Source organism: Leptosomus discolor, chromosome 1 (assembly GCF_034619465.1).
Source record: "Leptosomus discolor isolate bLepDis1 chromosome 1, bLepDis1.hap2, whole genome shotgun sequence".
Classification (NCBI taxonomy): domain Eukaryota; kingdom Metazoa; phylum Chordata; class Aves; order Leptosomiformes; family Leptosomidae; genus Leptosomus; species Leptosomus discolor.
The window spans coordinates 129,451,638-129,465,488 of record NC_141391.1 but is presented as its reverse complement, the minus strand read 5'-3'; the positions used below and the strand labels follow the sequence as shown (position 1 = coordinate 129,465,488).

At 46.5% G+C, this 13,851-nt stretch overlaps 1 protein-coding gene across 2 annotated transcripts in view; it reads right to left on the bottom strand.

Annotated features, from left to right (window-relative positions):
* Positions 1–13,851, bottom strand: part of VANGL1 (VANGL planar cell polarity protein 1) — a 31,048-nt gene that overhangs the window by 5,689 nt on the left and 11,508 nt on the right. Inside the window, exon 4 of one of the 2 annotated variants that reach the window (XM_086464413.1) lies at positions 1,611–1,744. In XM_086464413.1, the coding sequence (XP_086320539.1) occupies positions 1,611–1,744 (134 nt within the window). The remainder of the gene's footprint in view (positions 1–1,610; positions 1,745–13,851) is intronic. The other variant, XM_086464418.1, reaches the window with a different exon arrangement.

Genomic DNA, 13,851 nt, shown 5'->3' with positions numbered 1-13,851 from the left:
AGCTACTAACACCACAAGACTAGCAGTTTTCCCTCTGAGCTTGGGAGTCCCAACATTCCAGCAGGTGCTGCAGAAACAGAGACCCTGCCACCTCCTGAAGCACAGAAGACAAGCCAGCTAGTAACCAGGATGGCACGTCCTGCAGCCAGCCTGCCATCCTTGGGTTTGAATGGTGTGCAGACACCTGTGGGATTGGAAAGCCTTCACTTTCTACACACCAAGCCTCGTTGAGAGTGAGCAGCTGGAATGAAAGATTTCACCTCTAGCAAAGTGCAGAGCAAGTCTGTCTGCTTCCCCTCTCCAACTCAACTTGTTCTCTCCCACCTGAGAGCTTCTTCACTCCAGGCAGCAGGGGACATGATGCGCAACTGCCCCTCTCCCTCCCCCTTGCTTCCCCCTTCCCTGTTCCTCTGTCAGGATGGGGAATCTAAACCTCCAATTAATTCTACAGACTCGGGAGTGCTGAGTTTGGGGGAAACATTTAGAATAAGGTCTTTGGTCTGAAGTCACCAAAAATGAAAAAGCCAAACCACACCCATAAGGCACTGAGACTTTGTTGAAAGCAAAACAATCGTGTCATGTTTTTCCATGTGACAGACACTCTTCATTTCAGTCTCCATACTGTGCACGCAGAGCCACATTGCCCAGCTAAGTCCCTTCAGTCCCTTCTCCCTTCCAGCTCTCAAAGCCTTTCAACACTAACAAATTCACAGGCAGGATGTGCCTTACCAGGACTTGTCAAAGGACTTCAGCAGTCCTCTACCATAAAAGCTTCCCTACACAACTTCAGCTCTTCCACCAAAGGAATGCACACTTTTATAAAGGCTGTGATGGCTGGGCACACCCTGCTTATCAAGTAAGTCCAGCTTTCACTGATAGGGTTTAAGAGTGTCAAATGATTATGTCCAGTTTTCACTGCTTTCGGTGTCCACAGGGATCCACTCCTCCATCCTCCCACAGGCCCCTTTTAAAGCCTAAAAGTTTGAAACAGGTTTGCAGAACGGTAAAGCTCATGGGGGATAGTTAACTGTCTCTGAATTTCCATGAACTCCTTAGCATCACGATGACTTGGGAGCATGGCCACACATAAGCCAGGCACAGCTAATTTAGTGCTAAGGCTGCAGGCTGACGAGCATTCCTTTCACTAGCAACTGCTGCTTACAGTTGTTCCTTCCCACGTTGGTATCAACCTCCACTTTCCTGAAGGCTGCCTGTGGAAGCAGCACAATAAACGACTGGGGAACTCATTTAGGTTAAAAGTTGTGTTTATTGTACTATCACAACCAAGGAGATGACCCAAGGGTGACAAAAAGCAGAGGCTGCCTAAAACAAGCAGTGGTGTTGAAAAGTGCTTGTCAAGCCACGTAATAATTAAGCCTGACCCAAAACTTGGCCATTCCACCTGGCAAACACAAAAGCCTTATTGTGGGCTAAACACATCTGTAAAGTCATCTGGAACCAGCAAACTCAGCACTGTTAGGAAGATCTCCAGCAAGAGACAAGGATTTGGCAAAGCAAAAAGGTGAGAATGTGTGCATAACAAAGCATAAAGCCAACCCAACCCTTCCCTATCCCACCCAGTCTCAGAGACTACGTTTTACCTCACCTACCATCAACATTGTAGACTTTCAGGCCAGCCATGTGCTTGGCTGCACGGGATTTGGCGGCTGTTAACAAGGCTGGGTTGTAGACTGTGAAATCTTTGTAGTAATTTTCCAGAACCACCAGTGCAGCTCGCTGGATGCTAGGGAAAACAGAAGAGAAAAATAAACACACACAAACCAAAACCCTCTCAAAATGCAACAAGTTTTTTTGTTTCCTTAAAATGGAAAAAAAAAAAAAAAGACACGCAATAGCCACATTATTTGGAATAGCATTGTCACGCCCGCAGAATTGTGCAATACGCAGAATATTAATTATTCTTTCCAGGACCTGAAATTTCATTTGAAATGCAAGATAAATGTCTGTGCCCTCACCTCAATAGGAGGATGACAGGAAATCCCTAAACAAGGGCAGCACATAAATTGAAGCACTAGGCTGCCGGTAGTACGGGAAAACGTAGAACAAGACCTCAGCCCTCCTCAGCAATACGATAGCTGTGACAGAGACCTTGCCCAGGCTGAAGATCAAGAGCACCATGCTGGTTTGCTGCAGCTGGCTAGCCTAGATGGAGGGACCAGCTCAGAATAGATGCTTTTCCCTTTGAGTCACTTCCAGCCGCACCTCGCAGCTCCACAGGTCTCCATCCAAGCACTGACAAGAGCCCAATCTCTTCAGCTTTCACAGCAAGATAAGATCACTGCCTGAGGAGTCGGCTGTTAGAGAACACATTACCTCAGTACGGCTTGTTAAATCCCAGGCGAGGGACAGAATAAGGAGCAGTGACACTCCCTCCATCCCTTTGAAGGGATGCCTCTACATAAAATGATGACACATGGGAGCAAAACAACACACACACTAGCAGCAGGAAAGGCTCAACCCAAAGGTATCTTCATTTGCAATCATTTCAACAACAGAGAGAGATGTCTGTAGGCACTGCTACCAACAAATAGTATTTCAAAACAAGCTAGAGCTACGGTGTTTAAAAATGCCAACACACATGCAGGATCCAGGACATAGTGCTATCCTTGTTGCTCTGGCTCCATGCCCCAGCGTGGCATCCGGCTGGCAGTAGTACTCCCAGCAAATCACCAAGATCACCGATTCAGCCAGCTGGATTTTGCCAAGAACCCACACTTAATTTCATTTGGAACCCACAAAAATTAAAAGGGAACTGCCAACACATTTGTTGCCAGTTAATTGTAAAGTTCACACTTACCAACAAAGCATCTCCTAAGGAAAGCAACCAAGTATTCTCACACATGTTACAACATAGGAAGAAAACATTACAAAGACGGTAACGTGGGAAAATAAGACATCAACAAATTAAGACCTAAATTCCATTCTCAGCACTACCACTGTTTCAACGGGTGCTCCTGGAGGAGCAATTTCAATTTGCCTGTGCCTTGTGCTAATATTAAACTTCTGCATCACACCCCAGGAATTGAAACACACACGCCCCCCCACCATCCTCATTCTCCAGCTGCCCCCCTCCCACTGATCAGGGAATTAAAAGCGTAGATGCCAGCCCATTCACAAGATTCTGAGAAAGAAGAACAAATCCAGAGTTGTTCACCATGTACCTTCATCAGCCAGTATTATGGTACAGCGCCATATATTTCATTAGCTGTATACCTTTAAGACAGTGAATTTAGCTTTTGAAGCAAATTCTATGTTGAGGACTGTTTGGTGGGGTCTTTTGCATCCAGCTAGAGCATCTTAAAGAAGCTTTACCTTTCAGGTGCCAGTGCTTCACATTTCTTCATATCAGATTTGTTAAAAGCAACTCCATTTAAGCACTCAGCTACTGATATGTAACAAAAAGCCACTATTTAATCAAGGAAATAATTTTCCTTTAATGAAATAGTACAAACTGACCCACTGCCACACACACGTAGGAGCTGACACAGAACACGTGAAAACAGGCTTGTTTATCCCTGCCAAACTTCTCATTTCTACTGTGAATTTACTGCAGCCTAAAACCAAAAGTAGTGATACGGCAGCAGCACATATTCCCCCTTCTGACTGCATTCAAAGATGACCGAGTTTTTCCATGTCTGCTTCTCAGGAAGGTAAAATTCTATTACAGAGTTTCACCTCAAAGTGCAATGTTTGGAAAACTAGGACGAACTGAAAACAAGAAGATAAACATGAACAGAGTTGTACTCTGCTAATCCCCTGCACTCATTTCGGACAGCATTAGGACTTCCATGCCAGCAGTGGGAAATATTTGGGAGATACTCCATTGATCAACTAGCTCTATTATGACAAAACACAATGCACCACAGGAGAGAATAATTTATTTTAATACATTCACATTTTCCCTGGACCCTACAGAGAGGGTTATCATCAGGATGCCAGCTTTCCCCACCCACTACCCTCTCCATCCCCTCACTAAATAACCTACCCCACCAATTCATTGGCACATGCACTCAAAATCCAAACTCAACAAAGCTTTTACACAGCAATAAGCAGTCATCACTGCCCTGAAAATTAAAGCCCAGCTATTTTTTGCTGGTGCAAATCCAGTACAGGGTCAGTCCCACATATGAGACACCCCAGTCACACAGAGGGTCTGCTCTCTAGGGAGAGAATTGTAATCAAGCATTAGTTTCCTAAATTTCTACCAGCCTATTTCTGTCTCCCATTGTAGTTCATCCTAAGCACAGCAGGTTAGGAAGACAGCTATATTGCGACTCTTCAAATTCTTTCAAAGAAAAGAAAAATTAAAGAGAAGATGCTTCAGACAAGAAAATCAGAAGGGTCACAATAATTAGGAAGAGTGAGGAGAAGACTGAATCAGAGCCTTCTAGGCTGTATTGCCCAACCTCTTCACCCACATTAAGGGGAAGCCTCACCCTGCACAGCGCAGGATAGCCAGCCCTGCCCCACACGGGTGCTGCAAAGCAGCAAGAACCCCCCACCCCGAAGAGGCACAGCCATCCCAAACACAGCAGAGAGGGACCCAACGCACCTGCGCAACGCAACATGCAAGGAGGAGGGTAACCGCAGAGCAAACAAGCATCCAGAGCAGCCCTGAGGAGCGAGTAGGAGCAAAGCAAAGCCCGCTGTCTCCTAACAGAAATTCATGGTTTTGGGGACCTCCCACTGCAGGGCAGACCCTATGCTGCCTTGTGAGCAAGGTGAAGCGGCTGCAGCAAGCCTCCTCTCCACCCACACGCCAGTGCTGATGGGAATGGAAACTGGCAGCCTTCCCAGAGCCCGCGTTCAGAGGCTTTTTCCTTGCATCGGTGTCTCAGGAGTTCAGGACCATGTCGGTCACTGCATTCATTCACCCCGCACTTCAGCAAACTTAGGCTTTCATTGCATTTAGGGTTTTAAAAGAATGGGGAGGGGCAGGAACAAAACCAACAGAAAGTTTCAATACTTAATTGCCTGTTTGGAGAAGGTCAGGGTGAGGATCCTCCTCATGTTCTACGAAGAGGATCTGGCAGCCCAATATATGTCAGGCATTGTAACAAACTACCAGAATACAGAAAAGCCTATCAGGACACAAAAAGCATTTTCATGCAACAGTTCAGACTCAAAACCTATGACATGAGAAAAAAACTCTTGGCACAGGCCAGTGGCCTATTAGAAAAACAGTTTTCCTCGCAGGCAATATCAGCAAGGCTCTAGCTTTTGTTGCTTTGCATTTTGTCTAGTTGGAGGGTTGCTTTTTTTTTTTTATTATTACTACCCTGAAGAAGGCCATGTCACAGCACACTGCCAAGAGGAAAAGCAAACAAGCAGACCCAACAGAAGCACAGGGTACCTCAGTGGCATTTGGCAGCAAAGAAATGCAGAGTCCTTTACAAACAGTAATGAATTAACTTTTACAGGGCATCCAGGGAAGTGGAGGAGGGGACTGTGGGACACAAAAGCAGAAACTACCACTTTTTCCTCTTAAAAGGTAAGTCAGGAACAGTTTTGATATTTGAGGTCTTGCCATACTCTGTAGCTCAGAGACCATTCTAGCTTTGTATTTGCTTTCTGTGACATAGCTATACCAATACTGAAATTGGCTTTTTTTAGAGGATTTCCAGGAAAATAAGCCAGTGCTATACTGAAGCAAAGCACAAGGAAAGAAGCCTGTTTATGTAATCAAAATACTGGCTTTTGGGCCCTGCTGCTTTCTAGAAAAAGGGTTTTGAGTTTTCTGAAGTGGTGGGAAAGGGTTATTGAAAAAGAAAAGGAGAATAAAAGAAAAAAAGATTGAAGCCACACCTCTACACCCACCCAAAATTTTCATTGGACACACTAGGGTCAAACCCAGCAGCAGCAGTCATTCACATGATTTTAGCAGTTTTGTGCTTTCCTGCTAAGCTACAAATGTAGCCTGTCATGGTACTATACCAATCCCCAGCTAAGCATCAAAGGCAAAGGAGTGCCTCGTGCTTTTGCAACAGATAAAGATATAAATGCACATCCAGAAAGAGCTGAGCTGTTTGCTACCAGAGCACCCACTTCCTTACCTTGCCACGGATCCAAATCCTGCAGCATCAGAGTTTATGGAGAGCCATACACCTAAAATCCACAGGGATAGTCAGAGAGGCCTGATCACTGCCGTGCTAATTGAAGGCTGAGGGCAGAGGAAGCCTGGGGTTATTTAATCAAATGGTTCCCAACACAGGCTCCTCTCCTCCAATCAACGGGGTTTTTTTTAACGTTCTCCAAAACAGACACAGCATCAAAACAAGCCAAGGTCTCCGGGCACACAAAATACACACCACAGCCAGTTGGGAAGCTTTGGCACCTCAAGGAGAAGCTGAGCAAGGATTGCACAAAGCGATCTTCCACGCAGAGCTGCCTTTGCCTTCCTGGCTGTCTCCAGCCTACAACTGCATCAAGCTTATCTACTGCGAGAGATGCTGAGGTCTCCCACAGCTCCGAGCTGCTCATCCACAGCACTTAACTCTCTAGCCGTGCTGTCAGCTCACACACAACAGGCTCAGAAAACTTCTGCCCCTTCCCAGAAGCACCCTACACTCACATCTCCCTCCCAGAAAATCGCTTTCCTTCACGTACTCTTTTGCTAGGCACAGAGCTGGGGCTTGAGCTCCTGGTCCTTCCCCACACTTGACTCTCTTCCAAAGCAAAGTCACCAGGACCAAAGCCTTTGAAATAAAACTTGAAATAGACTACTGAAATGCTTCCCACACCAACATCTCTGCTAAAAATGGTCACAGAAGGTATTTCTACGGTCCGCTACACAGACTTGCTACCCTGCTCTGCCTACCACAGCTGGGGGTGAGGCCAGCGCAGGCTGCCCAGACGGATGCTCCCCAGGCAGCACTGCCACGCCAGAGGCCATCTCCGGTGAGCTGGCAGAGCATGACGGATTTGGAACTTGCTCTCTTTCTCAAGCAGTGCCTTCGAGAAAGGCTCCAGAGAGGATCGAGGTTGGGCAGAAGTGCTTTGCAGCGCTGGCAGTAGCACCAATGCCTTCGCTACAGTTTTGTCCTCTTCAGTGAACAGAGCCAGAATCAGATCTCAGCAGAGATGCCAAGACAAGGAACTCCTTCAGCAGCTGTGGCCAAGCAAGCAGAGCAGAAAAATGCCTTTTGATCATCGTAACTACAATAGCATGTAGTTTGGTAGAGTCAAGTGAACAAGACCACAGCCCCTACGAACAGGAAAACCACATTTTCTTGTCAGACAACCACAACTGAAGTCTCCACTCTGCTAAGGCAAGCAAGCACAATCCTCGCTCTCCCTGGAACACGCACTGGGCGACCGGGACTCAGCAAGTTTGTTTTAGATACCAAACTTCTGGCATTTGGTCAGTCAGGGAAGAGAATTTGCAAAGTCAAGCCTTTACCGGGGAAGGGCAGGAAACCTCAGCATAGTAACAGGTTGTCACTGTGATGGCAGCACGGCTGCTGCCCCAAAGGAAGCGAACATCCATTCATTAACAGTGGAATTTATACAGAGCCCAAACACACACACAGAGTTTGCCCCACAGTTTTTAAGCAACCAGCCCCCATCTGTTCTCTCCCCTCCCAGCCTTTTTTAAAAAAATAAAAGAACAGGAATTTAAGTGTGTCCTCATGCATCCCTAACACTGGACATCTGAACAACTGTCACACGAATGTTGTAAGGTTAAGGAGAGAAACAGCCCAGTTTCTAGCTGCAGAGCTCCCCTTTTCTGGCCTGCATGGTCCAAGACATGGTGCTCTCCAACACACACACACTCTACACTGAGTTTCATGTTTCATGAGACAAAAAACAGAATCAACACACCAGCTGAGAAATACAGTAATTCACTGCTGATGCAGGAGGGATTTCAATGTACAGATTTTTTGAATGACACGGGGAGAGTAGGATTCATTTTCAGGTTGGGGTTTTTTGTTTGTTTTCCTCAACAGCAGCCTAGCCAAAACCTTCCTGTATGGATGAAAAAAGAAAAGGACCCCTGCAAGTTTACTAATAATGTTGCTCTTATGTTCAAATATTTTTATTTGGAAGAGAAGCTGTGAGTATGGAAACAGGAGCTTTTAAAATAAAGCACTTTACAGGAGTGTATGACCAAACTTTGGGGGGAAAAAAAACCACAACAAAACACTCCTTTATGTCATAAGACCCAAACAAGATACTTATTTAAGCCTCCCTGAAGAACCCTATAAAATTATTCCCAGGCCAGTACTAAGAAGATGCTGCTACAGAAGTACAGAGTGCTAAGTTTTAGCAAGCAGCTATAAAATCCCAGTAAACCCACAGGCATGCTCTCACTGCAACTCTCCTTCTGAGAAACTTTCTAGCCTGATACTTCAGGAAGTTAACTAGTCTTTAGGGTACCAGCACATGGGCCGAATGTTTTTCCCAGTCATCTTTATTGATAGAACTTCAAATTTCAACGAATGCTTTCCCAGCAGTGGCAGTGCCCTTGCTTCCACTTCCAACAGCTGAAGGTGGCAGCTAGTATAATTAGCTAGGACATAAACCCATAGCGAGAAGGAAGTGGAAGAGGAGAGCACAAGCTTCTCACTCAAAGAGCAGTCCAAAAAGTCCAATAATATGATCTACCAGGAAAAGAGAGTCACTGTGTTGGTATTAGATACTGTGATAGCACCACAATTCTCTTCCTCAGTAAGGCACTGAACTTATTTCAAGGTATACAGTGCCAAGGAAGGTAAAGATCATAGGGACACTTATTACCTCTGACGTGCTATTTCAACAGACAGAAAATCAAACAAGCTGCAAAAGCCTAAAATTAGGTTTAGAAACAATGGAGGTCCTGAAGCACAGAAAAGCTTCCTATGGGAGGCAGGGCACTCTCTTCACAAGAAAGACAAGACTTAAGCCTTTGCTGAGCCTAAGTTTCTTCCTGAGTTCACTGTAAGCAATTCTAGGATGCTTTATTGCAATGGGTCAGCTTAGGTAACCATAAAGGCTGTCTTCCAGCCCCTTCACAGAACATCAAAAGGAAGCTTGTTAGCATGTGGCAAAGGTACGTTGCACCGATTACCTCAGCCCATCCATTGGGACGGGTACATGAGCATATAAGAGCAGCTTCAGGGGCTGCATCTGAAAGAGCAGCTTGTGAAAGCCTGAGCACGTGGCATGACAAACCTCTCCCCCAGAAAGCTGGGGAAGCCAGTTGCCAGGAAAGCAGGCTCCAAAGCAAACCACTCGCATCCTCCTAATGCCAAGACCACCTCTCCAAGAGGAACAGTGTGTGCATGGGGGTGTTTTCAAGCACTTACTCACCATGCCAATACCTAGCAGAACCACTAAATCCAAATGGTATAGCTCATGGATCAGCCAGTGGACAACAGCAGCTTTCAGGCACTAACAGCTTGGTCTGGATTTCAACCAGTTTCTCAGACACTGATAACCACATGCAGATGCCCCAACAGCTCTCAAACTAGAGACATCCACTTCCCTTTGATCACATAAAACACATTCAAACAGGCAAAGGTGCTACCTTCTCATCAAGCAGAGCGAGTCCTTGCTACCAGAACCTTATTGCCCCAGGATCTCCTGCAACGCAGAGAATAAGGATGAGAGCAAAGGAGCTGCCTGTACCCAGCCACTTATCCACCATGTCCTAGACACCCTACAGTGAACTTAGCGAACACTTGGGCACACATCCACACCACAAGCTCAACACAGCACCCTCAGGAGCCAGTAGTAGTTCAATCGGATCTGGAGAGCAGCAGCTACTGGGTCCATATGCTAGAGCTCAGAAATGGGTTTTCCAAGTGCACTGCCAAGCAGTGTGCCTCCACACCATGGTTTTGCAAAGTGGCAGGGTACCCTCAAGGGAGCTAGTGAGAATACTAACTTGTTTACTTAGGAGAAAAAAAAACAGCCAAACAAAAACTACCATCTGCTCACATGGAAGCAAAACCAAAGCTGTGAAAGGCTTCCTTTATCTACTGAACAAATTGACAGGTTGGGACAGAGGACAGTGAGAGAAGAGCACAAAGGGGACAACTTCCGTGAAAAGATGATGGGAGGAAGCTGCTGCCAATCTGTCCCCATGAACCTGCACAGCGTGGCAGACATAGGCACAGGCACACCAGGCAGACACAGGTGCTGACAGAGCAGGGGCCAGCTGGCTTCCCCAGGCACCTGCGGGTGCTGCACCCAGCTGCCAGAGCCCAAGCAGGCTCCACTTGTCTGCACCCAACTCAACATACGCCTGTGACCTGAGAGCATCAGGGACACTGCTGAAGTCAATCTTACAGTCAAGATCTCCACAGCTGAGCAGACGATTGATGCCACTGAGCCCTGTGGAAAGAGACCTGCATAGCTCAAGATGATAATTTAGAGAGTCCAGTCTCACAGCTGGTGATACAACTCTACACCAAGCCCACAGCAATGAGCTGCCATCCACATGGTACACCGTGTCTGTCTCTGCACCTTAAGGGCCATGGCCTGGGGCATGAGATCTGTCCCTCTTGCTTGGGCCACAGCTAGTACCCTGTAGGCCTGCTGGGTAGGGGAGGAGAAGCAAGGACTTGAGGCTCTCCTCTTCCCAAGCTCAGCAGAGAAGCACACTTTTGCAGACAGAGCCATGCACCACCAAGGACTGCTCATGCTCTGCAGGCAGGCTGCAGCAATGCACGTGCACAACCTACCTCCTCATGCAGGCAGCAGCGGGATTGCTTTCAATGAAACCATCTCCACCGTAAATATAAATTACCAAGTTCCACCATTCAGATCCCTGTGCAACCAGACAAGATTTCTTTGGGAGGGGTAAGGAAGGATCACACTGTTGATAGGGTATTTTTTTTGCAGCAGCATTAGTTTAAGAAGTGATGTGGAACTATGATCAAACATTTATGTAATTGAGGAGTGCACTAAGGATTTATGAGGGAGGCTTAACCTCTTTCAAAAGCCTCTACACACTTGAGGTTATATTTAGGATTCAATGAGTTTCAAACAAGTCAGGGGGACAGGACTACACCAAGGTGTGCTTTACCTTCTGAACACAGGAGTTGGGAACAAGACCAAGAGCTTATCCTGCATGCAAGAGTGAAACAGGCACTTAGTGCAAACACGTAAGGGATGAAACACCAGATTCCTCTGAGCCCTGAGCTACAGGGCACCCATGAGCCTCCAAGCTTCAGCTTGTGCCCCGCTCAAGCACCTAAGAATCTTGCAGCAGCTGGCAATATACAGTACCCTGGTTTACCACTTCCAGTCCCTAGGAGCAGCATAATCCACGACAGCAATGCATTTCCTCTTCCCAACATACACGTATGCTATGCCTCTGATTAGCCTCAGCCTCAAAAGAAAAAAAAAAAAAAAAAAAAAAAAAGGCAGGAACTGGCAGGTATGGCAAGACGTTTACAAGAGTCTACATTTTCAAAAGATAATTTAAAGCCTGACCATGCATCACGTAAGGCCAGAGCCTTCAGACAAGGAATCCTTCAAGTTACATTAATAGTTATGAAGTAACTAAGGGTGGGGTTTTTTTTTGTTTGTGGTTTTTTGGGGGGTGGCGGAGGGGTGTGGTTGGGATTTTTTAAGTGAAAGCTAAGGAATGCAACTTTAATTCCAAGGAAACAACCAAAAGAAAGTGTTCAAAGCTTCTACTGGCAGCAAAAATTCAGTGCTGTAATAGGACTTTACACTTAGATGCTGCCGCCATGAAACATCAGTATTCAGCTCTTGTTCCAACAGCAGTCTGGCAGAGTGCTCTCTCAGGAAAGGGGACCACCTCTTACTTGACCCTCAGCAGGGAACAGGATTAACGTGGCCAGACTTTGAATGAAGTTTGCCATTTGAGTCAATACAGCAGCTTTAACTTCTAGGATTTCTCTCACAACACGTTAGAGTGTTATTTCCCTGCAAACCTACACAGACAGGCCTGAAGAGGCAGCACTGATGCTACCCACTAGCAGACCCTTGCACACTGAGGAATATCTATGCTCAAACTACAGCCCAGCCCTCCCTGCACAGCATCCCTGCACCACAGGGCATCCACCCAGCTCCACCCCAGCAAGCTTTGCACAAGGCAAGAGCCACCTCATTGTATAGCCAGCACCCAGCAACCCTAGAAACAACGCTGGGGCCACAGGAACATGATTAGCAGTTCTGAGCACAGCATCAAAAATCCAGCCCCAACAAGGATGCAGATGACCCTCCGCCAGGACTTCAGGAGCACAAGTTGGCAGCCCCCAAATCACAGCTAAGGTCCTTACTACTGTGCTGGGAGCCTCTTTTACTGTCAACTGGGGAATAACTCTCCCAAAACTGTCAGCTGAGGTCCCCACTTGACCTAAACTGCACAAGGGGAACTTAAGCACAGAGGTTCATTTAAGGGGAGGGAGTGCTGAAGTGGAAATCAAGTTCTAAGTGAAAATACTGCCGCCAGTTTTGTGGCAAAAAAAAACCCAACCCAGTATTTTTTTACTACCACCCAGCTCCCTGTTAACTCTTCCCTACTCCTTCACAGTAGGGTCAAGAATTAGCTTCCAGTTTTCTTGGACAGTACATTCACAGTTTCTTGCACTTTTAACAAAAAGTGAGCCTCCTTTCCCCTAAAGGGCACACAGCTCACTCCTTTGCAGAATACTTGTATTTCTTCATTCACCACAAGAAACACATGTCAAGGGTTGAGGGGGTGGATTTTTTTTTCGCAGCATTTGAAGATAAAAGTACCTTCACAGCCACAAAATTTGTTCAGCAGCTTAGGGAGACCATCTGTCTCTGTGGGTGGTACACACAGGCGCTTTGGAGGGCACCGACAGCAGGGGAAAAGAAATTACATGACAAACCCTTTAAATATAGGGTAGGCTGGAGTGCATGCTGTTCTTGTCCTTCTCGGCAGTGTTGATTTTGAAAGACAAACCAACAAGAAGGGAAATCCCTGCAGATGAAACCAATGGCATTTCCTCCACACCATCTCTTTCAGAAGGATGAAGTCTAGCAGCTCGCTGTCAGGGAGCAAGTAATACCATACTAGCCAGGGGGATTAATAATTGACAGCAGGCCCTTCACTTACGAGTAGGCTTGTAAACTTTTAAAGTATTAAGTATTCAAAAAATGTGAGACTGCTCCAGGGTATAACAATCACCCTGCACCACTTGCCATTGCCGCCTGGTGCATCTGCAGGAGCAGAATATGCTGGTACCTGGGCTGAGGTCTAGCACACTCAACTCTGCACTCCTCCCAGTGAAAAGGAGAGAAGAGGTGGTGTGTGCACAAGGGGTGCCGGGGTGATCAAAGATCAAGATCAAACAAGGGAGGAAAGAGTGGTAGAAAGATGACCGCAGACACTTCAGTTCCCTGAGCTCTGTCATCTTTATCAAAACGAAAAGCAGCTCTACGTGTAAAGCCATGTATAAAATTGTCTGAAAAGCATATGCAGAAAAGCAAGAGGCTAGGAAAACATGCTCCTTTCAGAAAAACAGAGCCTTCCCAGGCTTTGGAGACAAGCTTTACCACATCAGAAACTCCCAGATGAGTTGTGCATGCAGTCAGATACTGACAGTCCATCCTAGACTTTCCCCTCCCCTCTAATGAGAAGCACCTGGCACTCCTGGAGTCTGCTGTTCACCACTCTCACAAACAAACAGCCTCTTAATGAGGTGTTGCTCTGACCCAAACAAGAAGTCCTAGCTGAACTTTGCTGACTACATACCCCACGCACCACCAAACAGACCCTTGTAAAACAGAACAAGGCACCGTTCCCGTAACTCATCTGGAGCATCAAAGGAGACTGCTCCCTACTCAGCAGGGAACAGCACAGAGGCTTTTTTTCAGAGGCTACTGGAAAATTCCCTTCTGCAATTCCAC